A 27,119-nucleotide genomic window follows, 5' to 3' on the forward strand; every position below is an offset into this window, starting at 1 on the left:
AAAAAAAAAAAAAAAAAAATCTCAAACTAAACATGACTGAAACTGAATTCATGACCCTTCCCCCTTAAGGAAAACTCATTCTTTCTGCAGTGTTCTTATTTCTGCAAATGGTACCATCATCCACAGTCATGTCAGAAACCCGAGATTCATCCTTGACACTTCCTCTCACCCCCTACACTCAAACCAATTCCTATGGATTTTACCTCCAAAAACATCTATCAAGTCTGACTGCTTATCTTCATTACTACCGCCACCACATTCTCTAGCTTATGCTATGGAAACAGCCTCCTAACTGGTCTCTCTGCTTCCATGCAAATGATGACACCCCAGCATAAAATCCTTCATATCTTCTCATTTTTGAAATCTCAAAATTCAGATTTAATACAAGGCTTACAAGATCCTGCCAGATCTGTCCCCTAGCCCGTTTTTCTTACCTTGGTGCCCAAGACCTGTTTTAGGCACCCTGGTCTTCTTTCACTTCAAAGAAAGTGTCAAGCTACTTCCCAGCCTGGAGCCTTGTGATTCCCTTTACCTGGTAAATTCTTCTCTCTCCCATCTTAACCGGTCTCTTACTTAGCCCCTCTGGTCTCAATTTAATTGTCACTTCTTCAAAGTGGTCTTCCTTGACCATCCTCCTAATATACTTACTCCTCGCATAAACTCTTAGTACCTTCCCTCAAGAGCATTTATTAAAACTACAAGTATCTGGGTCGGGCACGGTGGCTTACACCTGTAATCCCAGCACTTTAGGAGGTTGACACGGGCAGATCACAAGGTCAGGAGATTGAGACCATCCTGGCTAACATGGTGAAACCCTGTCTCCACTAAAAACACAAAAAATTAGCCAGGCCTGGTGGCGGGCGTCTGTAGTCCCAGCTACTTGGGAGGCTGAGGCAGGAGAATGGCGTGAACCTGGGAGGCGGAGCTTGCAGTGAGCCGAGATGGCGCCACTGCGCTCCAGCCTGGATGACAGAGTAAGACTCCATCTCAGAAAAAACAAAAACAAAAACAAAACAAAACAAAAAAAACCCAAACAACAATTATCTGTATCTTATCAGTTTAAAGTCTGTTTCCTATATTAAAATCCTTAAAGTATCATGACTGTACAGCTTTCTGCTATATCCCTAGAGCCCAGCGTAGTTCCTGGCACATAAAAGATAGTCATATTTTTATAGAATGAATGATTGAATTATAGGTATCTGTGTGACACTAGTACCAAACTGCACAGAAGCAAGAACCAAAGTAGGAGCAGCAACTTTACCTTTGTCATTCTGTACTGATTCTGCACTTACAAAAGTGCCTGACAAAGAGAAGGCACTCAACAAATATTTGTTGAATAATAAATAAACAAGGGACAGTTTAATATTAGGAAATTAGTACAATACAGTGTACCAATTGGTCAAATAAGAAAGAATAAAATCATCTCCATAAATACTGAAAAGACATTTGCTAAAATTCAGTATACATTCATAATTTTAAAAAACACAAACTTGAAATAAATGCAGTTTCTTAATGAAAAAAAAAAACCTGTTAAATCAACAAGCAATAATGTCGTTAACAGTGAAATACCACTTGAGGCATTCTCACTGAAATCAGGAGCCAAACAAGAAACATCATCGTTTACCACTGGTCCCAATATTCTCACTGGTATAGTGTACAACAATAGTAGCTACTAGAAAAGAGACAAAATTATTATTTATAGATGATTAAGGTTAGCTACCAAAATGAAAAAACAAAATGAAAAGCAAAAAAGATTAAAAATAAATTTCAATGAAGCAACTGGATAAAAGATAAATATCCATAACTCAACAGCTATTCTGTATACTAGTAATAAACAATTAGAAGGGCATAGAAAAAAACTCCACTTGCAATAGCAGCAAATAAAATCCACCACAAAATACTTAACCTAAAAACTATATATATGAAGAAACTATAAAGTTTTACTGAAAGATATAAAGGAGGACCTGAAAAAAATAGATACATCATGTTCCTTGACAATGACTTAATTTTATGAAGAAGTTAATTTAATAAAAGTTGGCACAGACCTATGGTGAAATGTTGGTCTTTAAAAAGCATATTATAAAATAATTATAAATGACATAGGAAAATGTGACAATATAATGTTAAATGAAGATGCACGATAAAAAACTATGTATGAGGATTCCATTATGTAAAAATATAAAGAGTGGAAGGAAATACATAAAAATGTTAACCACAGTGGTGATCTCTAGATTGCAGGAAAATAATCTTAATTTGATACTTTAAGCTTTTCTGAATTTGTAAATTGTATATAATGAAGATGTATTACTTCTATAATGAAAAAAAATTATTTACAAGGCATTTAACACCAATATCCAGACAATGGGAAAATGCATATTTACATTAAAATCAGGCCTGCCTAATAAACCCAAGATCTCCTTCGTGCAACACACTGTGTACCGTAAAGGTTTATGTATGAAGCCCAAGGATCAAGATAAAATATGGTTTCAGTGCAAATATTACTAAATGGGTAGAAATAACCAAGGATTTTATTTAAGTGGTCACTTACCTATTTTCCCCCTATGAGCCAGTAACTAGAACTCTGGACATAGCAACACATGGCTAATGTAGAAGCAGCTACAACAAAACTAATGCCGAAAATTAAGTGCTTATAAGAGAAAAGACACAGCTCAGTTTAACTTTTCAGCTTTGAATCAAATACCTCTCTATATCAAATACAGGACATTTCCATCTCTTATTTCAGCAGCAATTTCAGTTGTTACAGAATTGCCTTTGTTCTAATTTTGCTTTTTTAAGTGTTGTTTTTGCCTTCTCCTTTCTAAGCACAATAAGAAATAGACATTAAGTTATTTTCTCTCTTGGATACTTGCAGCTGGGGTTTACCTGGCCTTTCAGGCACAGCCTTTAAGACTTCTAAAATCCGGGGCCAGGCGCGGTGGCTCAAGCCTGTAATCCCAGCACTTTGGGAGGCCGAGACAGGCGGATCACGAGATCAGGAGATCGAGACCGTCCTGGCTAATACGGTGAAACCCTGTCTCTACTTAAAAATACAAAAAACTAGCCGGGCGACGAGGCGGGCGACTGTAGGAGGCTGAGGCAGGAGAATGGCTTAAACCCGGGAGGCGGAGCTTGCAGTGAGCTGAGATCCGGCCACTGTACTCCAGCCTGGGTGGCAGAGCAAGACTCCGTCTCAAACAAACAAACAAACAAACAAACAAAAAAAGACTTCTAAAATCCACAACCAAAGGGAAAAAAAAAAAACTCAAGCCAGAAAAAAGCCTACTTAAACCGTTCAATACAAATTAATAGTGCCAAGGGCTGGGACTCTGTCTAAACAAAGTTATGTAAACCCCTAGTCCCAAGCTCAGTGCCAGTTCCCACTCATCCAAGGACTCAACCAAGAGATAAGGCAACCCATTTGATTTCAATTCATGTGGTCAGATACTCTTTTCCATAGCAACCTCACAGTAGCATAGAGTGCCCATTTTCTCCACCCCATAAAATAGGACAATTAGATGATAAACAAAGAACAGCTTGCACAGAAAGTCAAAGATGATTTGCTTCAAACAGATAAAAATGAGAGAATGGAAACACTGAAAAGAAGATCATGTTCCCTCTAATAAAGAGATGCCTTGAGGGGATGGGGCTTAAATAAAAGACTAAACTTTTTTTTTTTAAAGGAATGCCTGGACAAGCAATTTAAGGGACTCTTCAGCCTTCCAAAAAATACAACAAATAAAGGAAAATATTATGACCTAATTTAAAAAGAGGGTAGGGAAAAAACTTAAAATGTAATAGCAGTTAAAAGTGACCAAAAAAACCCACCAATAAACCTTATGTGCTTTAAACATTAGCCCTTCCTACAATTAACAATTCTATAGCAATGATTTAACTGACAGCAACAATACTGGTAGCTCAATGAAGTACAGCATTAGAAAGGTAGAAATACTTCATTATTTTTAATTTTTATAAAGATTCTTACCAGCCACCTGCTTTTTCTTAGGCTTAGCCTACATGTTTTTGGGAAACAATGCTAATTTGTATGGCTGCTACAGGAGACTACAGGAAAAGATGGTAAAATAAAAAATGTGCCCCAAAAGGTGTCTTAAATGTAGTGAGTGTTCAAGTAAATATTTGTTGAATAAAAATCAAGCACATTCAGAAAGATACTCACTGTTAGAAGCTATGTCAATCAAAAGAGTTTCTTCTGCTTCTGAGATGGGAAAAAAAAAAAGAGTAGATCAGGGAAGAGAAAACCACTCACGCACTCATTTACAACGCAAAAGAATACAATGCCTAACAAATAACGCTTCTCGTCAGTCACTACTAACTGGGTCTAGAACGCTATTTTCTCATTTAGGGAATTTAACATAGGCACGTAGGTTCTAAAGACCATGACAAATCACTAAAATAAAAATGAACTCGAAGAAGTAACCAAATGGAACTCCTCAAAGCAAATCAAGGAACGAGAAATTAATAGTACAGAATATAACAACATGTTAATTCAAGCAAAAGCAAGTTTAATTCCCCTTAACTGTAATATACTGATTTAACTCCGGGTCCTTTAGATACTTCTTTAGATACCAGAAGGCAAAGGAAGTTACCCTGAAAGCCCACAGGTGAATTACTTTCTTAACTCAGATCTATTCTACGAAAATTTCCCAGTGATCTCATCATGTCTGCCCCTGCCCCACACAGGTGGGTAGAGTATACCTTCAGGTTACAATTACTACCTGTGGGCCAAAAGCCCTCCATACCCAACAGGGTGCAAAGCAGTCTGCAAGTTTAGAGTTCTCTTATCTCTCAATGGTTCTCCTGGACTTCTTCCTTTACAACAAGTGTCTAGATCCAAGCTATCTCTTCCCCTCTGATTTCTCTGGATTTGACCAACTGCACCTGCCAGACCCTCCAGGCTAACTGAATTCCGGGTACTGACTCCGTGGGATTAGCTTGGATCTACCTTGGTCAAATGGAGTAGTCTCACCTTTTTCACCTCCCTCCCAAGACTGAATTATTTATTTGGCTCCATTACTCAGGTACAACAGAAGCAACTGGCAAGAAACTAACTCACTTAATACCAGAAAGTAGTCTCGATATTATTAGGATGATTAAACAAGGGGAATTAGGACATCAAAACATAGCTATTGTAAGTTTACTACTGTTCTTCATTAACTTTTAGTTCTGTAAAACCTGAGTGTTTACAGATGGTTCTCTTTTTCTTTAGAGACGGCCTCACTCTCTCACTCAGGTTAGCATGCAGTGGCACAATCACAGCTCACTGCAGCCTCGAACTGCTAGGCTCAAGCGATCCTCCTGCTTCAGCCTCCCAAGTAGCTGGGACTACAGGTATCTGCCACCACGTTTGGCAAATGTTGTTTTCTTAATTTTATTTTTGTAGAGATGGGGTCTCACAATGTTGCCCAGGTTGGTCTTGAACTCCTGGGCTCAAGCAATCCTCCTGCCTCAGCTTCCCAAAACGTTGGAATTATAGGCACAGTTTATGAAATAGATGCACAGGTCAGGAAATAGAAAGGAGATGAAAATCATACATAAGTCTTTCTTCAGTCATGGGGAACTACATTACATGTGTGCACATATTTTCCCAGATTCTAAGCAGCAGCACTACAATCTAACAATCAGCAATTGATTTCTTATTAAAAATACTAAGAGAAACAGGGTAAAAGAGATCCTAGACGTAGAGTAAAAAGGTACAAAGCTAATAGGATATTAATTTAAAGTCATGTTCTTTGGCTCTTCCCCTCTGTGAAGGGCTACATCTTGAAAAGTGAGGTGGCCACAGCCACTTACTATGGCACGCAGCTACCTTGTTTAGAATGTCTCTCTCACATAGGGCAGGCTAAATAGCCATCACTCCATTCTTCTGTACAATATGGACACTATTCATTGAAGCTATTTTAATTCTTAACACAAGCATTCTTAAAAGTCATATCCACTAGCTTAGTATTTTCACTTACAGGAATAAATCCTTAGGAAATAAGAGATGTGCAGGTATATTTAGGTGCAGAGATGTTCATCATATTACTATTTATACTAGTGAAAAAATAACCGAAATGTCAACATAGCGGAATTATTACATTATGGACCATTCATAAACTGGAATGGTATATAGCCATTAATGATATGGAAAAGTGCTCATAATATGATAGCATGTAGAACAGATAAAAAATTGTATAAGATAAGTATCACTCATGCTTCAATGTATGTATAGAAAAAGGGAAAATGCTAGGTGTTTATCTCTGAAGGATGGGAATTTAAGTGACCTATTTTCTTTACACTTTTCTGTTCTTTCCAAAGGTATTACATTATGTACATGTCACTTAGTGATTAAAAAAAAGTTCAATGTAGTTTAAGAAATAATCCATGCAAGCTAAGATTTAAGTTTTCCAAGAAAGGCCAGGCATGCTGGCTCACGCCTGTAAGTTGCCCAGCACTTTTGGAGGCTGAGACAGGCAGACTGCTCGAACTCAGGAGTTTGAGACCAGCCTGGGCAACATGGCGAAACCCCGTCTCTACAAAAGTTACAAAAAAATAAAAATTAGCTGGGGGGTGGTGCACCTGCAGTCCCAGCTACTTGGGAGGCTGAAGTGGGAGGATCGCTTGAGCCTGGGAAATGACCTTATCTTGAAAAAACAAGTTTTCCAAGAAGCTACAATTGATACAGAATGCTTCTGACTGATAAAGCCACTGGTCCTAGTGAAAACAGAATGCATTTGTTCTCTAGTATCAATTTCCTTTCTAGAGCAATGTGAGATGACAGAAGCAACACCTCCTACACAAACCTCCCAATTTTTAAGTTTCATCGTAGCAGATGAAACAACAGATTTTCTGTGCTCCGTCCCCAAATTTAAGGGCAGGAGGCCAAATATTTCCTCCCCAGAGTCAATTTTCTTATGATTCACCAATGTCAAGGTTTGAGAATCAGCACAATTGAGAATCAGCACAAGATATTACAATCTGGCAAGGTATGTTGCCAAATGTCTTAATTTCAAATAGCATGTGGAGAAAGTGCTGAATGTGTGTGAATCCAAGTGACCTTGGTACCTTATAATGAGCACTGTGTCCGTTAAGCCCAAGAATGTTATTTAAATCCACATATAGGTCAGTCAGCATAAAAAACTACCTACACAGGTAACAATCTACGTACATCTCTAACCCAAGCCAAGGAAACAGGTGAGCCAAGAGACACACGCATATATACAAATACATTGCAATATAACCCTTCAGCATTCTTAAAGTATCATCTCCTCAATGTTATCTTTTTATGCAAAGAGTAATACATTTCATTTTACATGCAGTGACAAATTTAAATATGCATGGTATTACATAATGCAGTAATGACCAAGAAAAAACACTATAAAACTAGCTAAGCAATTAAAGCTAGTACCTTGAACACATCTGAAGTGGCTATTTATAGGAATGATATCTTGAACATGCTGTTCCTTCTCATGCAACTGGATTATTAACCTAGGAAACAGAAGAACGCATCAAAGAATAGCCACTGAAAAACCCATTTAGCAACAAAATACTTCACTGTCCTGTTATACAAATCTAGTCTGTATTTATTAGACTTGCTGCATCTAGTTCCCTCGATCTGAGCATCATGACAGCTAGATATTGCTCTAGGCCTAAAAGGATGTTAGTGGTGATGAACATCTGATTACCCACACTGTTCTCTAGGCCATATATCCTAAAAGCAGCATACAAGCTTAAGAGCATGAATTACAGAGTATATAGCTTCAGAGTATGCATACCAGAGTGAAGAACTGACAGCCAGATGTGAAGTCCAGGGACCACAGCTATCTTTACACCATGGAATTTCTAGTACCTAGCACAGAGCCTGGCACACAGCAGTTGCTCGTGTGTGTGGAATCAATGAATTAGAAAATTCATAAATTAAGTTTCCAATTACATTACCATGGCTTTTTACCAAAGAATGGATCTGTCTCTTCAAACAAGCATTCAGGTTCATGGAGGAGTAAGAGGGAGTGCCGAGCCAGCTGGATCGGTCAAAATATCAGTGACCAACAAGGTGGCAGATACCACAACCGGATTGCCTTCAAATCCCTTGTGTTTTTTCTCTGGTTTCTAAGTTTATGCTGGTATTTCTATGAACATGAGTAAACCTGGCTCCCCAGTATGAAATCCATACTTCTAAATCCATATGTACTCCTGAAATATTAATTTTTCATTTATTATTTATCCTTAATGGCCCAGAATCAAGGTACAACCTACTGGTAAACAGCCATTCTGAACGTCAACTAGCATTCCCAAAGTCAAGCACTCTTCCAAGTATTGTTTTTAGTTTTGTTTTTGTCAGGAACACTCTGTTTCTTCCTGAGTTTCATCTCAAATATCACCTCCTCTGTGAAGCTTTCCTCAATACCCCCAAGCAGAACCAGCAGCCTTATTGCCTTTGTTTGCCCCTCTAATAGAACACTTATACACTCCATTATGGTTATATTTATTTCCCCTCACTGATTTGAGCCCCTTGAAAGCAAAGACTAGATCATAATCAGTTTTGTTTGCAACCTAACAGATGCTCAACAAATACTGGTTGAATAAATCAACTAGCTTAATTAAGCTATAAGCAGAGGTGAATTTTAAAATGAAACTGTTTAACTTCTGACATTAAAATGTCATCGTTTTGAAGGGTTTGATTTCTATTTTGTTGCCTTTTGGGGTGCTTGTTGCTTTTGCTTTTTGTATTTTCAAATGTGTTAACTTTGAAGAGGATAACCTGGGATAGGATAAGTAATTACTTAGATAGAACTAACGGAAATAAAAGTATTAATGCTTCTTTTCTGCTCTGATCCTTCTTGCCTAATTTGCAGGGGTTTATATTCTAAGGTGACTACAGGAATATGGGGCAGGCCCCTTTCAATCTGGAAAGTTCATAAGTTGAGTGGAGAGTCCTATAAACCCAGATGGAAACCAGAAACCAGATAAAAGGCTGAGAAATCAAAGGTTAAGGAGGAAGAGCTTACTTTGAGGAAGATAAACACAAACCACTAAAATCTCAAAATACATAAACAAGAAACGGTGTTGAACATCTAGCAGTAAAGCTTCATGTGAACAGTACTGTTAAAAACTACTACAAAACAGAAATAAACTGAGAATTTAAGTGAATTCCACAAACATTTATTGAGTATTTACTACGTGTTACCCACTAAATTACGATGAAAGAGTAGGGCTAAGAATAAGCATAAAAATTCTACCTGAGTATAATTATTCATTTCAGAATATAAAGATTAGAAATAATTAGTATACAGCAAAACAATGGAATTCAGAATTTGGTAGTTGTCAAACAGAAAAGAGTGACAAATCCTGAATGCCAACTCTGCCTTATCCCTAGGAAACACTTTGATTTGTTCAAGGAAGGTTAAAGGTCAAACAGGTTTTTTCATAATCTATTATCCTTGAAAAAGATGAATCTTAGTGTTTGAGTCCCTGTTTCCAAAAAAACCTGATTTTTAATTGCAATTTTGGTCAAGTAAATTTCCTATGGTTGACAGTAGGAACCACAGACCTAAAGATTTAAGACAGGCTTCAAGTTCTAGGACAAACAGGCCAAAAGTAAAAAGTTCTGGACGTTCGAGTCAGAGAAGGCACCAGAGACAAGAACATGAGGATTACAGATGGTATTATGGTTGGTATTAGGTGTCTCCAGTAAATGCTTTCAAGAGAAACTTCTCAGTGTCATTCTGAGACATGTTACATAGGATCAGATCTCAGGTATTCTACTTCCTAATCGCAAACAAGTGACTTAACCTGTCTGTGCTTCAATTTCTGTATCTATAAAAGGGGGATGATGATATTACTATTTTATCGTAACCCTCACACGTGGATTAAATGAACTAATTAATGAAAAGTGCTTAGAACAGTACCTGGNAGGATCGCTTGAGCCTGGGAAATGACCTTATCTTGAAAAAACAAGTTTTCCAAGAAGCTACAATTGATACAGAATGCTTCTGACTGATAAAGCCACTGGTCCTAGTGAAAACAGAATGCATTTGTTCTCTAGTATCAATTTCCTTTCTAGAGCAATGTGAGATGACAGAAGCAACACCTCCTACACAAACCTCCCAATTTTTAAGTTTCATCGTAGCAGATGAAACAACAGATTTTCTGTGCTCCGTCCCCAAATTTAAGGGCAGGAGGCCAAATATTTCCTCCCCAGAGTCAATTTTCTTATGATTCACCAATGTCAAGGTTTGAGAATCAGCACAATTGAGAATCAGCACAAGATATTACAATCTGGCAAGGTATGTTGCCAAATGTCTTAATTTCAAATAGCATGTGGAGAAAGTGCTGAATGTGTGTGAATCCAAGTGACCTTGGTACCTTATAATGAGCACTGTGTCCGTTAAGCCCAAGAATGTTATTTAAATCCACATATAGGTCAGTCAGCATAAAAAACTACCTACACAGGTAACAATCTACGTACATCTCTAACCCAAGCCAAGGAAACAGGTGAGCCAAGAGACACACGCATATATACAAATACATTGCAATATAACCCTTCAGCATTCTTAAAGTATCATCTCCTCAATGTTATCTTTTATGCAAAGAGTAATACATTTCATTTTACATGCAGTGACAAATTTAAATATGCATGGTATTACATAATGCAGTAATGACCAAGAAAAAACACTATAAAACTAGCTAAGCAATTAAAGCTAGTACCTTGAACACATCTGAAGTGGCTATTTATAGGAATGATATCTTGAACATGCTGTTCCTTCTCATGCAACTGGATTATTAACCTAGGAAACAGAAGAACGCATCAAAGAATAGCCACTGAAAACCCATTTAGCAACAAAATACTTCACTGTCCTGTTATACAAATCTAGTCTGTATTTATTAGACTTGCTGCATCTAGTTCCCTCGATCTGAGCATCATGACAGCTAGATATTGCTCTAGGCCTAAAAGGATGTTAGTGGTGATGAACATCTGATTACCCACACTGTTCTCTAGGCCATATATCCTAAAAGCAGCATACAAGCTTAAGAGCATGAATTACAGAGTATATAGCTTCAGAGTATGCATACCAGAGTGAAGAACTGACAGCCAGATGTGAAGTCCAGGGACCACAGCTATCTTTACACCATGGAATTTCTAGTACCTAGCACAGAGCCTGGCACACAGCAGTTGCTCGTGTGTGTGGAATCAATGAATTAGAAAATTCATAAATTAAGTTTCCAATTACATTACCATGGCTTTTACCAAAGAATGGATCTGTCTCTTCAAACAAGCATTCAGGTTCATGGAGGAGTAAGAGGGAGTGCCGAGCCAGCTGGATCGGTCAAAATATCAGTGACCAACAAGGTGGCAGATACCACAACCGGATTGCCTTCAAATCCCTTGTGTTTTTTCTCTGGTTTCTAAGTTTATGCTGGTATTTCTATGAACATGAGTAAACCTGGCTCCCCAGTATGAAATCCATACTTCTAAATCCATATGTACTCCTGAAATATTAATTTTCATTTATTATTTATCCTTAATGGCCCAGAATCAAGGTACAACCTACTGGTAAACAGCCATTCTGAACGTCAACTAGCATTCCCAAAGTCAAGCACTCTTCCAAGTATTGTTTTAGTTTTGTTTTGTCAGGAACACTCTGTTTCTTCCTGAGTTTCATCTCAAATATCACCTCCTCTGTGAAGCTTTCCTCAATACCCCAAGCAGAACCAGCAGCCTTATTGCCTTTGTTTGCCCCTCTAATAGAACACTTATACACTCCATTATGGTTATATTTATTTCCCCTCACTGATTTGAGCCCCTTGAAAGCAAAGACTAGATCATAATCAGTTTTGTTTGCAACCTAACAGATGCTCAACAAATACTGGTTGAATAAATCAACTAGCTTAATTAAGCTATAAGCAGAGGTGAATTTTAAAATGAAACTGTTTAACTTCTGACATTAAAATGTCATCGTTTTGAAGGGTTTGATTTCTATTTTGTTGCCTTTTGGGGTGCTTGTTGCTTTTGCTTTTGTATTTTCAAATGTGTTAACTTTGAAGAGGATAACCTGGGATAGGATAAGTAATTACTTAGATAGAACTAACGGAAATAAAAGTATTAATGCTTCTTTTCTGCTCTGATCCTTCTTGCCTAATTTGCAGGGGTTTATATTCTAAGGTGACTACAGGAATATGGGGCAGGCCCCTTTCAATCTGGAAAGTTCATAAGTTGAGTGGAGAGTCCTATAAACCCAGATGGAAACCAGAAACCAGATAAAAGGCTGAGAAATCAAAGGTTAAGGAGGAAGAGCTTACTTTGAGGAAGATAAACACAAACCACTAAAATCTCAAAATACATAAACAAGAAACGGTGTTGAACATCTAGCAGTAAAGCTTCATGTGAACAGTACTGTTAAAACTACTACAAAACAGAAATAAACTGAGAATTTAAGTGAATTCCACAAACATTTATTGAGTATTTACTACGTGTTACCCACTAAATTACGATGAAAGAGTAGGGCTAAGAATAAGCATAAAATTCTACCTGAGTATAATTATTCATTTCAGAATATAAAGATTAGAAATAATTAGTATACAGCAAAACAATGGAATTCAGAATTTGGTAGTTGTCAAACAGAAAAGAGTGACAAATCCTGAATGCCAACTCTGCCTTATCCCTAGGAAACACTTTGATTTGTTCAAGGAAGGTTAAAGGTCAAACAGGTTTTTTCATAATCTATTATCCTTGAAAAGATGAATCTTAGTGTTTGAGTCCCTGTTTCCAAAAAAACCTGATTTTAATTGCAATTTTGGTCAAGTAAATTTCCTATGGTTGACAGTAGGAACCACAGACCTAAAGATTTAAGACAGGCTTCAAGTTCTAGGACAAACAGGCCAAAAGTAAAAGTTCTGGACGTTCGAGTCAGAGAAGGCACCAGAGACAAGAACATGAGGATTACAGATGGTATTATGGTTGGTATTAGGTGTCTCCAGTAAATGCTTTCAAGAGAAACTTCTCAGTGTCATTCTGAGACATGTTACATAGGATCAGATCTCAGGTATTCTACTTCCTAATCGCAAACAAGTGACTTAACCTGTCTGTGCTTCAATTTCTGTATCTATAAAAGGGGGATGATGATATTACTATTTTATCGTAACCCTCACACGTGGATTAAATGAACTAATTAATGAAAAGTGCTTAGAACAGTACCTGGCACATAAGCAGTCATTGAGTGTTAGTTATATAGCAACAACTGTATCAGTTGTTAGTTTATATATAAACTATAGTTTATATATATTTAAAACTATATAGTTTATAAATAAACTGTTAATATAGTAACAACTATATTAGTTGTTAGTTATATAGTTGTTAGTTTTATAGTGTTACTTATATATTAGTGTTAGTTATATAGCAACCCCATACCCCACATATACCCCCAACTATACCCCCATAGCTTACACAGAATTGGAACACAAGACTTCCTTATTAGCTCAACAGAGTTCCAAATCTACTAAATCCGAGGGACCACATTCTGGGCTGTGGTCATCTCAGTAATGTAGCTATTCTATTCAATCTTCAGATTTTTGTTTTTACATTAGAGGAAACCAAGGCACAGAAGTTTTACTGGTTTGCTCAAGGGTCACCTCTCTCTAACCCACTCTAGCCTTTGGAAATGTTAGTGGTGTTCCACTTTTCTGCTGAATTTAGTTTTATTAAATTCTGAATTTAGTTTCATTAAACTAGTCTTCCAGGGTTGGATGAAATCTGGGTTTGATGAACTTCCCAATAGAGCTGACTAAGCAGGACCTAGGAAGGAGCTACTTCATAGAACTAGCTGACATCCAGTTACAGTGGCATCAATAGTCTCAGAAAAGAGCAGGTTGGGCCAGTGGGGATTTCTTCCATGTAAATCAGACAGCATAGACACAGAGGATCTAAAAGCGGGGACTGAGGAAATTGGTTTGAGGCAGAACCCAACGTTGGGAGATGGCAAGATTTAAGTGAACAATTTTTAAACTGGGAAGGAATATTATGTCAAGAAGCCAGTGAATATCCAAGGGAGGTGTCTTTGGCACACAGGGATAGGGACCTATGATATGTAAAGGTCACCATGGATACTTTTGAGATGAGGCATTAGTGACAATAGAGGTTAGCAGCTATAGTGATAGCTTATCAAAATAATCTTTTGATCAATCATTCAACAGTATTTACTGAGTTCCTATGTCTAAGGCAGAGAGGAAGGTGACACACTGATAAAATACTGTTATTTCTATCTCTACACATTTCATTACATTTTCTTTCTAACAGTCAAATCAGTAAGTGAGGCAGTTTCTGGCCTACACTAAACCATTACTGAATTAATGAATATGCCTTCAAACAAGTGGGATAAGGGGGTGGGGAGACTGGAGAAACCAGCTGAATAGGGTTAAGACACGTCTGTAACGTGAACAATGAGGCATTTCCATAGCATTTTTACGTTTTGTAAACCACGCTCGCATTTATTTTTCCCCCACTTATAACTCCAAAGGCTATAAGGTAAGGCAGTTAATGGTTTTATTAAACTGAAGAGTTAACTTTGGCCCAGAAAGCTTTATTGACTTGCCCAACGTTACACAACACATGTCAGTTGCAGGGGCAGGAACTAAGAACCCAGGCTTCCTGCTTCCCCGCCCATTCAGTCATTCCACTGAGCCACACTGCCAAGCAAGATCGAGGCGTGGAAGTTGGGGACAAAGCCCCGAGGTTAGAGAGCACTGGCACTTCACACCTGGACCTGAACCTGTTGCCCGCGTGGCCTTAGGAGGAGGACAGTGGGTGACCCGTAGCGGTTTGGGGTTGGGAGGTAATGGCAGGCTCACCTCCTCTGTGGGAATCAGGTGGTTACTTACTCATATTGCCCGTTCCTCTGGGCTAGGGTCAGGGCGCAGGGCTCCCGGAGAGGACCCTTCATCTCCATACCCTCGACAGTATGCGGGCGCTAGTCAAGGGTCTCCTTTGGAAGCGCGGTGGGGAGGAGTGGTGCACTGCGGGCGAAGGGGGTCTTCCACACCCACCCCCCCGGCCGCCCTCCCCCGCCCGCCGGCTTCGCCTCCCGCGCCGGCCCCCTCCCCCACTCTGCTCGGCCTCTGGGGCCACCCGGTTGCCCGGCCCCGCCGTGTTCGCGCAGGGCCCCGACCCCACCCGCGGCCCTGCGCGGTCTCCCCTCCCCCTTCTCTCCGGCGGATACGGCAAGGGGCTGGGCTCCGACCGGGAGCGGCGGCTCCATCCAGGCGGCCTCCGGACTCGGCGGGACAGCGGACTGCGGGCGGATCCGACGACAGTGGCTCCCGAGTCCCCACACCCACCCACCTCGGCTGCGTGTCGTTTGAGGAACCGCTCCGCGCCGGGCGCCGGGCGCCGGGAGCGGGGTGCTGGGAGCTGAGAATCTGACCCGAGAGAGAGCGGCGCCTCGCGCCCCCGCCAGTTTTCCAGGCCGCCGCAGATTCCGCTCCCTGCGGCCAACCTGCGGAACTGCAGCGAGAGACCCGACGGACTGGGGGCGTCTCTACCATGTCCAGCAAGGAATGGGGTTTAAATGCCACCTGTGACATCAAAATTGTTCTGCGGACTTTGAAGATGGCCACAGAAACAAAACACAGTCACACCTATGGGGGATCTCAAACCTGTTGTGTCAATGCGACCCACATCATCCATATATGAAACAATATATATAACATACAATATATATATATATTTCTTAAGGTTATAATGCTCCGTGTTGGTTATCCTACCATTTCCCTTCCTCTTCTTTCTTCTATGCCCTATATCGGAGAATTCCCCAAAGCCCAGACCTTTGCTCCTCCTCTGCGTCCCCTCCAGGTCACCTCTAACTAGACAGTGTCCAAATATATATCCCTGGCCCAGACCTGTTACCTAATAGTGTCCATTGTTAACACATCACTACGTCACAAAACTAACTCATTATCATTTCACTTGAAAGTCATATATTGTCCTCCCCCTCCTAATCTCTATATCCAATCAGTCAACAAACCCTGTTAATATTTTACATGGAATTACTTTTAGATTCCTTATTTTCTCTCCATTCGCACTGCCATAACTTTATTGTAAGCCCTTGTGATAGCCTATCTGGGTTATTGCATTTTACTTTAAATAAATCCTGTTGGGTTTACTCTGTCCTTTGACCTGTTTACTCTGTTGACAGCCATAACAATATTTTTCCCAAAGTAATTTTTTGATTGTGTTATTCATTTGTTCCAGAATCTATAATACACTAGGTATCAAGACTGGCTGTAAATCTGTAGTAATTAAAAGTATACTATGGAGATAGACAATCAATGAAACACAATATAAAGCCCCCAAACAGACCACACATATATGGAAGGTTGATATGCAGCGTGTGGGACATTTCAAATCAGTGGGGAAATAATGGATTATCCACTAAGTGGTACTAGGACTACTGCTTATCCATATGGAAAACTATAAAATTAGACCCCTACCTCTAACCATGGAAGAAAAATCAGTTCCAAGTGGATTAAAGATCTAAATGTGAAAAGCAAAACTTTATAACTTTCAGAAAAAAACTGAGTATCTTTATGAGCTTGGAATATGGAATGAGAATAAGACATTTAGCTAAATAAAATTCCAAAATGTGTGTACTTCAAGACAATATAAACAAGTTAAAAGACAAACTGGCCTGCACAGTGGCTCGTGCCTGTAATCCTAGCACTTTGGGAGGCCGAGGCGGTAGGATCACTTTAGCCCAGGAGTTTAAGACCAGCCTGGGCAATGTGGCAAAACCCTGTCTCTACAAAAAATATAAAAATTAGCTGGATGTGGTGGCAAGTGCTTGGAGTCCCAGCTACTCAGGAGGCTGAGGTGGGAGCATCCCCTTGAGCCAGCGAGGTCACAGCTGCAGTGAGCCATGGATGGCGCCACTGCACTCCAGCCTGGGAGTCTGGGTGACAGAGCAAGAGCTTGTCTCAAAAAAAAAAAAAAAAGAAAAGAAAAAAGGCCAGCTGTCATCACCTTTCTGACATCGCCCTCCATTTCCCTCCACTCTCTCTAACTAGCTTTGCTTAGTCACACTGACTCCTTGTTGTTCCTAGGACTTGTCAGGCACACTCTTGCCTCAGGGCCTTTGCACTTGCTGTTCACTCTGCCTGCACTCTCACCTCCTTCAGGTCTTTGCTCAAATGTCACTTTCTCGCTGAAGCCTTCCTAGACCACTTTATTGAAAACTGTAATTTAACAATCCCCTTCTCCATCACCACACATACAGGTTTCCTATCCCTCTTCCCTGCTTATGTATCACTATCCACCACTTCTGTTTTATTTATCAATATTATTGGTCATTTACCTTCACCCACTAGAATGTTGAGTTCCATGAGTGCAAGGATTTTTGTCTGTTTTGATCATAGCTGCATTCTCAGTGCCTAGAACCATTCTTGGAGCAAAGTAGGTGCTAGAGAAATATTGATTACATGAATGAATGACTTAGTATCCAGGATATATAAGAACTCCTATAAAAAAGAAATAAAGAAACCTAATAGAAAATTGACAAAATATCTGAGTAAGTAATTCATAGTCAAGGAAACCCAGATGGCCAATAAAGACATGAAAGATGCCTAACTTTATTACTATTCAGGGAAATTGAAAAGTAAAACCACAAGATACCATTTCACAACCATCGGTTTTGTGAAAATTTAAAAAGTCAGACAACCCCAAGTGTTGTTGAGGTTCTAGCAGTAGAACTCCGATTTAAGGCTAGAAGGAGTTTAAGTTGGTAGAACTGCTAGGAAGAACAATTTGACGATGTCTAATAAAGGCAATACCCCTGAATCTAGAAATCCTATTTCTAGATATAGACACTGGCAAAACTCTACCTTTTATATGCACAAAGAGACATATAAAAGAATATTCATTGCAGTATTATATGTAATCCCAAAAATGGAAGCCAAGTAAATGTCAGCAGGTGAATGAATAAATAATGGTGTTCTCGATGAATGAATTTGAGCTACAAGTTGTAACAGCTAAATTTCAAAAATATAACGTTGAGCAAAAAGCGAATTGCAAAACATGTACAGTATACTGTGTATATAAAGTCTGAAAATATCATCTATTGTTTATGGCTACATAAATGAGTAGTACTGTAATAGTATATAAAACATGAAAGGGCATGATCACCAAATTTAAAGGAGGGAGAGGATTGACACTGGGGAGGGGCATACAGAGAATATCAAATATATCTGTAATATTTATTTCTCAAAACAGAATCTGAAAAGTGATGCTGCAAGATTTGATAGAACTGGGTGGTGGGTACATATATTGGTTCTGTTATTCCATGTACTTTCCTGCACTGAAAATCATTTGCAGTCAATGAAAATGAAAGATAAAGAAGGAATATGCAGGGGAGGGTTAGCAGTATCAAATGCTGAAAATAGGACAAGAAAATGAGGGCCAAAGAGACTTTGTTTGGATGTGTCAAGGAGTTCACTGGAGACCAATACTTGTTTGGTTTCAATAAGTGGTGAGGATAGAAACAAGATTATGGGGAATTGAGGAGGAGCTGTATTGTGAGAAAACGGAGACAAGAGACCACAGATTAAAGAGGTTTGGAAATAAAAAGGAACGAAGTACAATTTTAATTAAATTAGTTAGAAGGGTCAAACAGAGGTTGTTGACAAAGCCTGAAGCCACTTTAAAGCAAAGAGGAAGGAGCCAACAAAGAGGGGGCCTTTTAAGATGCTAGAAGAGAGAGGTGGTAAGGTTGCAAGCAAAATCCCTCAGTAATTGAGAGGGACAAAGATCCAAGATGGAGATGGCAGAATCGGCCTTTAGGGAAAAGGTGAGATACTTCTTCTTCCAAGTTTACAGTATCCTCAGCACCTAAACAGTGCCTTGCACATAGTGGGTACTCAATAAATATTTGTTAAGTGAGGAATAACAGGTTGTATGGAAATTAAAATATACTGAGGTAAGGATACTAAAAACTGAGGTCTCTCACAGGGTAAATGATGGTTGCATATAAGTGGCTTCCAATGCAAAGAGTTAAAAAAAATTCAATAAAATTCAAATAAATGAAACTCTGGCTTCAAGAAAACATGAATCTCACCACCTTTACCACCACTATCACCACCACCACCACCTGCACGTGCATGCGTGTACACACACACACACACACATATTCAATGGGTGCTCAGTGCCTGCCTTTTATCCATTAGGCAACTGTCACTAAGTGTCTACAACTTACAGGCTTTTCAGAAATAAAATTAAAAAAAAAAACAGGATCTTTAAAAAAGACTAGAGCCGAGCACAGTGGCTCACACCTATAATCCCAGCACTTTGGCAGGCTGAGGCAGAAGGATCATTTGAAGTTTGAGATTAGCCTGGGCAATCTAACGCGACCCCCATCTCTACAAAAATAAAATAAAATAAAATTAGCTGGGCATGGTGGTATGTGCCTATAGTCCCAGTTACTCGAGAGGCCGAGGCAGGAGGATCACTTGAGCGCAGGAGTTCAAGGTTGCAGTGAGCTATGATTGTCCCACAGCACTCCAGTCTGGGCGACAGGAGACTCCGTCTCTAAAAAAATTTGTTTTTAAGTAAAGGCTACAAAATACTAAAATGACAAAAAATAATAATTTAATTAAATGGCATACACAATAGAACAGTATATCAAGTTCATTAACAGTTAAATTTAGTATGCATTAAAAAACCCATTATATTTGAAGACGATTTTTAGGTTGAATTTCTCACTTCCCAAGAATTCCCAAGTACATATAATTCTTATGGAGAAATCACAGCCATGTAAATTAAATTAGTTATGCACAGACAAATAATTTCAAAAGCAAAATTACCAAAGCATTTTCAAAATTTATAGCAAAAATATAAATGTTTAATGCAGGATGCAGATGCATTTTAATATGTTTATTATGATGTTGGCTGAAGTCTCCACAAGTGACAGTGTTTAGGGCCTGCGAAGGCAAAAACAGGCCTGCCTAACATAGATGAGGCTGGGAAGGAAGATTTTGCATAGGTGAGTCAGCAGCCAGAGGCTGGAAGGCAGGCCTAGTGGAAGCATAAATGATTCATTGATTTTTAAATCACCACTAGTTGAAAAGCCTCCCTTTTCATATACACAAATCCAGCATGGGTATGGCTTTCCATACAGAGCAACACAAAGAGTTAATTTTTATTTACATATTTTTGATTTGCATTTCTATATGTCTACTTACACATTTCTATGTTATTTATGTCTATTTTCATTCCTTATAGAGTTTGGGGTGAGAAAGGCTCATTACTTGGGGCCACAGCCCCCTCTTCACCACTCTTTCACCAAGAGTGTAGGGGCCACACCTACACTCTTGGTGAAATGGCGACAGGCATGGCAAGCAGGAAAAACTGACCTCCTTCGGCACACAATGCCCTCCAGGCCCTTCTTTCCCTTTGCTACTTTATTCCTACACAGGCTAGTCTCTTAATTCCCTTCATTCTCTACCCCTATCACATTCACCAAGGCTAGGCTCTCCTTTCTGCTTAGTGAATCCCATAGGCAGGTCAGCATTGCCCAGGCCTGCTTGCCTCTTCTTCTCAGAAATTGGAGATGCTGAACTGAAAGAATATGGCATCAGCCTGGCATTAAAGCTCCAAGGATCTGTCCTGAATGCATCATTCCAGAGTTATCTCCCAAGGAAACTCTTTATAAACTTTATGCTCTGCCCATGATTTCCCTTCAGATTTGAACATGTGCAGCAGTTAGTGGCGATCAAATGGATGTGTCTGTGACTCAAATACTCAGTCGATCATTTAGCTGAACACTGCTGGCTTGCCATCTTGGTCTTGACCTTTATAGAATGTTAAATTATAAAAAATGATCCATAAGCTGTTTAATATATATCCATAAAGAATCGAAGAGATGCTGATGATTGAAATACAGAGCATAAAATATTACAATTCTAAAAATTCCCAAGATAACATTCATCAGACCCAGAAGCTGCATTTATCTGATCAAAATTCTTATATAGCTCATAAAAATTTCTCAAGCACTTCAGAAATCCTTAAAAAGAAAATTGAGTTATGGCTAAATTCAATTTGTTTTCTCACTTATTGGGAATAAAAAATTATCCACATCTGCAAAGTCAAATGATGAGATCTCTAATATCATCATTTAGAAACAAAATGCAAAAATTATTAAAGTAAGCAGGTTGATATTTTTTAAAGCACGAAATTCAATAATTCCAATTTCAGGTCTTGAAAAGGGTTTTTGTCTATTTGTAAATGCTGCAAGGCCTAGTAACATTTAACCATACTGTGATGGATATAGTGGGATGATCTATGAAGGCTGCCTGAGCTCCCTGCTACTCTCAATCATGTGACCCTTCTGGATGCAGATAGGGATGAGGCTGGTCTTATCCCTAATGCAGGTGTCACAAAAGAAGGGGAAAATATATTCTTGGTTTTTAGGTTATCATTTTAAGTCTCAGTCCAGGGTGTAAGACAGGAAGATTTGGAAAGAGGCTCTGTTGAGAAAGATGTGTTACATTCCTCAACCCATACCTCCACCCTCAGTAGACAAGAGCCTCAGAACTGAGAAGGAGTAGAGCAGGAAAGTAAGAGAATGCTTTTGTTTATTTAGAGACAGAGTCTCACTTTGTTGCCCAGGCTGGAATGCAGTGGCATAATCATAGCTCACTGCAGCCTTGAACTCCTGAGCTCAAGTGATCCTCTGGGACTACAGATGTGCACTGCCACATCTAGGTAATTACAAATAAAATTAAGAGACAGTGTCTTCCCATGTTACCCAGGTTGGTCTTGAACTTCTGGGCTCAAGTGATTCACCCTCTCTTGGCCTCCTAAAGTGCTGGGATTAAAGGTATGAGCCATCACGCCCAGCCCAGAAGAGAATTTGGAAGCTGGAATCTTGTGGTCATGATGAGAAGAAGCCATGTTTGGGAGAAGTAAAGACCATGTCATTAGAGGCCTGATGGGCAGTTGGCCACCCTAATGGATGGCAGCAGGGTTGGAAGACAGGATAACTGCACATCTTAGGGAAGCCCAGTGCAGAATATACCAAGAACCTGAGAAGTGGGTTCCTCCTCCCCACCACTGTTATTTCAGTCTTGCATAAACTCGAGTTCAAAATCAACATGTGGGGCGTGAAGGCGGGAGGGGTGAATCCTAAATCTGATTGGGTTTAAACATGAATTGACTGAGTTTAAGTGGAGGATTGGTTTCTGCTATCAGAAAGAATGATGCTTCTAGAAAGGCATTAAATCCAGACATAAGCAGCATAAGCTCCAGAACCTTGTCTGTCTTGCTTATGGCTATATACCTAGCACCTAGTAACTGGCACAGTAGCATTTCGATAGGTATCTGTGGAGTGTATAACTGTCCCTTACAGAAAATAATGAGTGATTTAGAATTATTCTAAGTGTGTTAAGCATCAAAACAAATTGGGAAGTTTTGCTCTAACCAATGTAACTATTTAATCTGTTGATCACACGCCACTTAATCTTCACTCCATCTCAGTGCTAATGCTACATCTTTTCCCCCAACATCCTCTGCAACTGTACCTGCTGGAATTCCCTATTCTTCAATGCTCACCTCAAGTGAAGCTTTTCCTTCTTTGAAGCTTTTCTCCTGTCTCCTCTCAGTTGGAAAGGAATGCTCCCTCCTGAATAACAGTGCCTCTGTGTACCTCTTAGGGAAGTTCTTGGAACTTTTCAAGGTCTGTTTTGTACAATATTGTAACAGAATGAACAAGCACATGATAAACTCTGATCATTCTTATCACTACTCAGCACCATCTCCTCAGTGCTTTATAGTCATACGTTTTGAAAGAAACATTTATAAAGTACTTCTTTATATTTTTCTTTGGTGTGTCTAATTTTCCTTCTTTTAGTGTGCATAAGACATATATGTACAGTTTAACAAATAATTATAAAGCGAATGTCCATGTAACCTCTACCTAGGTTAAAAAACTGAACATTGTTAGCCCTTTGAAAGTGCAAACAATGCAAGACTCCAGCTTCCAAATTTGCTTCTGGGCTGGTCACCCAAAACAGGTGGTTTTCTCTGATCATTCCTTCTTCTCCCACCCGGAATTAAATCAAGGGTAGTATTGAGCCAGCATTCCCTGGTGAGGTATGAAAAATTCTGTCTGTTTGGAATGGTCAAAGTCCATGCCATAGTGGTCGTTAAAATTTTTGAAGGTCATCCCTGGACATAACCACTATCTTGAGTTCTGTGATAATCATTTCCTTGCTTTTCTTTATAGTTTTATCGCTTATGAATGCAGTCATTAAAATTTTGCCTGCTTTTGAACTTTATATGAATGGCATTGTATGGTATATATTCTTTATATCTTGCTTATTTCAGCTAATAGTATGTCATGCATGCGGTCGTATATAGATGCCCTGCAGTTTAATTGAGGTACAATATTCTATTGTGTGACTATATTGGAATTAATTCATTCTCTTGTTGATGGACATTAGGTGGTTTCCAGCATTTGGCTATTACAAACAAAAGCTGATAAGAGCATTCTTTTTTTTTTTTTTTTTTTCCTGAAACAGAGTCTCACTCTGTCACTCAGGCTGGAGTGCAGTGGTGCGATCTCTGCTGACTGCAACCTCCGCCTCCAGGGTTCAAGCGATTCTCATGCCTCAGTCTCCCGAGTAGCTGGGACTACAGGTGTGTGCCATCGCACCCAGCTATTTTTTTTGTTTGTTTTTGTTTTAGTAGAGATGGAGTTTCATCATGCTAGTCAGGCTGGACTCGAACTCCTAACCTTAGGTGATCCACCCACCTCGGCTTCCCAGAGTGCTAGGATTACAGGTGTGAGCCATTGCACCCAGCCTAGAACATTCTTGTACATGGTTTTTGGTGCATATATGAATGATTACCTCTGGGGTGTATTATCCTAGTGGGGTGAAAGATGTCACAGGTTGGGCTCTCTAGAAGCAAAAGCTGAGATGAAATGTTGGGTGCAAGATGTTTATTAGGGATCAATACCAGTGGAAGGAAGGCAGAGGGAGTAGTATTGGGCAGGAGAGATGAACTATGATACAAGGCTGACGAAGCTTGAGCTAACTTGGCACTGAGTTTTGGAAAAAGTAGAGCCCATTGGTGAGTACTTTGTCAGGTTGAAATGGTCACCTTAGGAAGAGTGTGACTTCGCGTGAAGCAGCTCTTTGCAGCTAAGGCAGAGTCTCAAGGAGCTGACAGCTGGAGGCTATCTGCTGACTGTACCTCCCCTGCATACCTGAGTAGAATGTTCTTCCTCGAAGCAGAATCTAGGTGGCACATCTCTGTGTTGCTACTACAAAAGGGTACATATGTGCTCAACTCTAGTAAATACTGTCAAACTGGTTTCCAAAGTGGTTGTACAATTTACATCTTCACTTGCACTCTATGAGAGTCCCCATCCTCACAAACTCTTACTGTTGTCAGTCTTTAAACATTTTAGCCATTCTAATGGATGTGCAGCAGTATCTCATTGTTTTTGTTTTGTTTTGAGACAGAGTCTCATTATGTCACCCCAGGCTGGAGTGTAGTGGCATGACCATGACCCACTGTAGCCTCGACCTCCCAGGGATATGTGAACCTCCTGCCTTAGCCTCCTGAGTAGCTGGCACTACAGGTGCATGCCACCATGCCAGACTAATTTATTTTTCATTTTTGTAGAGACAGGATTTCACCATGTTGCCTACGCTGGTCTCGAACTCCTGGGCTCAAGCAATACACCCACCTTGGCCTCCCAAAGTGCTGGGGATACAAGCATGAGCCACTGTGCTGGGCCTCATTGTGGTTTTAACTTGCATTTCCCTGATGACTACTGAAGTTAAACACATTCTCATATATTAATTGCTTTGTTAAGTCTTCTTTCATCCACTTGTGTTTGTCTTCCACAAAGAATGAGTCTCTTTCAGGCAAAGGTCAGCAAACACAGCCTGAAGCCCATTTTGTATGGCCCTTGAACTAAGAATGTTTTACATTTAAAATTGTTTTAAAATCAAAATAATAATAATAATAATATTTAGTTATATGAAATTCAAATTCCAGTGTACACAAAACAGTTTCATTGGAACCAGCCACGTTCACGTGGTTACCTATAGTCTATGGCTGCTTTCATGTCACAACAGCAGAGTTTAGTGGTTGTGACAAAGACTTTATAATCTGTAAAGCCTCAAATACTTACTACCTGGCCCTTTACAGAAAAAGTTTGCTGGTCCCTGTTCTAGGTCACTAGTTCTCAAAGTGTGGTCCCTGGACCAATAGCATCAGCATCAGTGGGGAACTTGTTAGATAGACAAATTCTTGGCCCCACTCCAAACTTACCAATTCAGAAACTCTGGGAGTGGGGCCAACCATCTTTGTTTTAACAAGCTCTCCAGATGATGCTGATGCGCTAAAGTTTGAAAACCACTGGTCTAGGCCCAGGACAAGGACTCAACCTTTTTGAGAGAGAGTGTGTGTGTGTGTGTGTGTGTGTAGACATCATTGTCTTTTGGTATCTTGTTCTACATGTAGTGGGTAAGCTGGGGAGAGCCCTGAAAATGTTGTATAAGTGTGTTATTACGCATATGAAATCTGGCAAGAATGGACACTCAGGACACGACTGAAGGAAGAAGAATGGGAGAAACAAGGGGGCAACACAGAAGCTGAAGGGTATGTGTGGAGTGGGGAGGGCATGATGTAGCTAGGGAGCCAGTCCCTGAACTGCCTTCCCTCCTACCTCTTATTATTATTATACATATTTTTTGAGATGGAGTCTCACTCTGTCGCCCAGGCTGGAGTGCAATGGCATGATTTCAGCTCACTGCAACCTCCGCCTCCTGGGTTCAAGCGATTCTCCTGCCTCAGCCTCCCGAGTAGCTGGGATTACGGGCATGTGCCACCATACCCGGCTAATTTTGTATTTTTAGTAGAGACGGGATTTCTCCACATTGGTCAGGCTGGCCTCAAACTCCTGACCTCAGGTGATTCTCTTGCCTCGGCCTCCCAAAGTGCTGGGATTATAGGTGTGAGCCACCGCGCCTGGCCCCTCCGGCCTCTTTTTAACCAAAGATGAATCGAGTGTGACTCCTGTCCTCAAAAAAGTCACAGTCTAAGTAGAGAAGTAGCCTAACCCTCTTCTCCCTCATTACTGCCTTTCTTCAGAACTTACCTTTGAGGAAGTGTAACTGCACCAAATTGCTGACCCTGGTAAATGATAATGAACAGAGAAAATGAACTTGGCAAACAGCACTTCCGCCTTATTCCTGTTTTAGTTTAGCACTGACTTTCAGACTTACTTTACCATATTCTGTCTTTTTCCTTGGCTCAGCCAAAACTCAAAGCAGCACCCTGCTTTTCCTTTTTGTTAACTACCATCCACTGAGTATCTGTTATATGCCGGGATCATGTTAAATGTTTTATACATATATTTTACATTAAATCCTCATGAAATCACTTTGAATTAGGTATCATTATACCCATTTTACAGATGCAAATCGGAGGAGAGAGAGGTTAAACAATTTGGTAGAATCTGAACCCCAAGTCTTTCTGACTCTACAGCCAAAGCTGTTAATAATTGTACTATTCTGCCTCTAATAATATCGCCATGGATAATATTGTGCCTCTACATACATGGTAAATACATGGACATCAATGGTAACGTGTGCATCCATGAGAATTTTTACTTGCATGTAATAGAAACTGATTTATTTAAATGGAAATAAAATGTATTAAATAGTGAAAAAAATATTGTGCCTTTCGCAAACCCAATTCAGATTATTTAGCATGTGTTTCGTGTTTTAGGGCATGTATGGGTGGGTAGAATTTCAGGGTTGAGAGCATTTAAGAAAATCTTGCTGGGCGCAGTGACTCATACCTGTAATCCCAAGACTTCAGGAGGCCAAGGTGGGCAGATCATGAGGTCAGGAGTTCGAGACCAGCCTGACCAACATGGTGAAACCCCATCTCTACTAAAAATACAAAAATTAGCCAGGCGTGGTGGCATGTGCCTGTAGTCCCAGCTACTCGGGAGGCTGAGGCAGGAGAATTGCTTGAATCCAGGAGGTGGTGGTTGCAGTGAGCTGGGACTGTACCACTGAACTACAGCCTGGGTGACAGAATGAGACTCTGTCTCAATAAAAAA

General features: G+C 39.8%; 1 protein-coding gene across 1 annotated transcript in view; it reads right to left on the reverse strand.

Annotated features, from left to right (window-relative positions):
- Positions 1 to 15,700, reverse strand: part of OCRL (OCRL inositol polyphosphate-5-phosphatase) — a 58,067-nt gene extending 42,367 nt beyond the window's left edge. Inside the window, 4 exon segments of the mRNA XM_017854026.1 lie at positions 4,175 to 4,213; positions 10,705 to 10,784; positions 14,872 to 14,947; positions 15,210 to 15,700. Coding sequence (XP_017709515.1) covers positions 4,175 to 4,213; positions 10,705 to 10,784; positions 14,872 to 14,947; positions 15,210 to 15,573 — 559 coding nt within the window. The 5' untranslated portion in view covers positions 15,574 to 15,700.
- Between the last annotated feature and the right edge of the window lie 11,419 nt (positions 15,701 to 27,119).

This window comes from Rhinopithecus bieti, unplaced genomic scaffold, assembly GCF_001698545.2.
Source record: "Rhinopithecus bieti isolate Rb0 unplaced genomic scaffold, ASM169854v2 scaffold_35856, whole genome shotgun sequence".
In the NCBI taxonomy this organism is placed as follows: domain Eukaryota; kingdom Metazoa; phylum Chordata; class Mammalia; order Primates; family Cercopithecidae; genus Rhinopithecus; species Rhinopithecus bieti.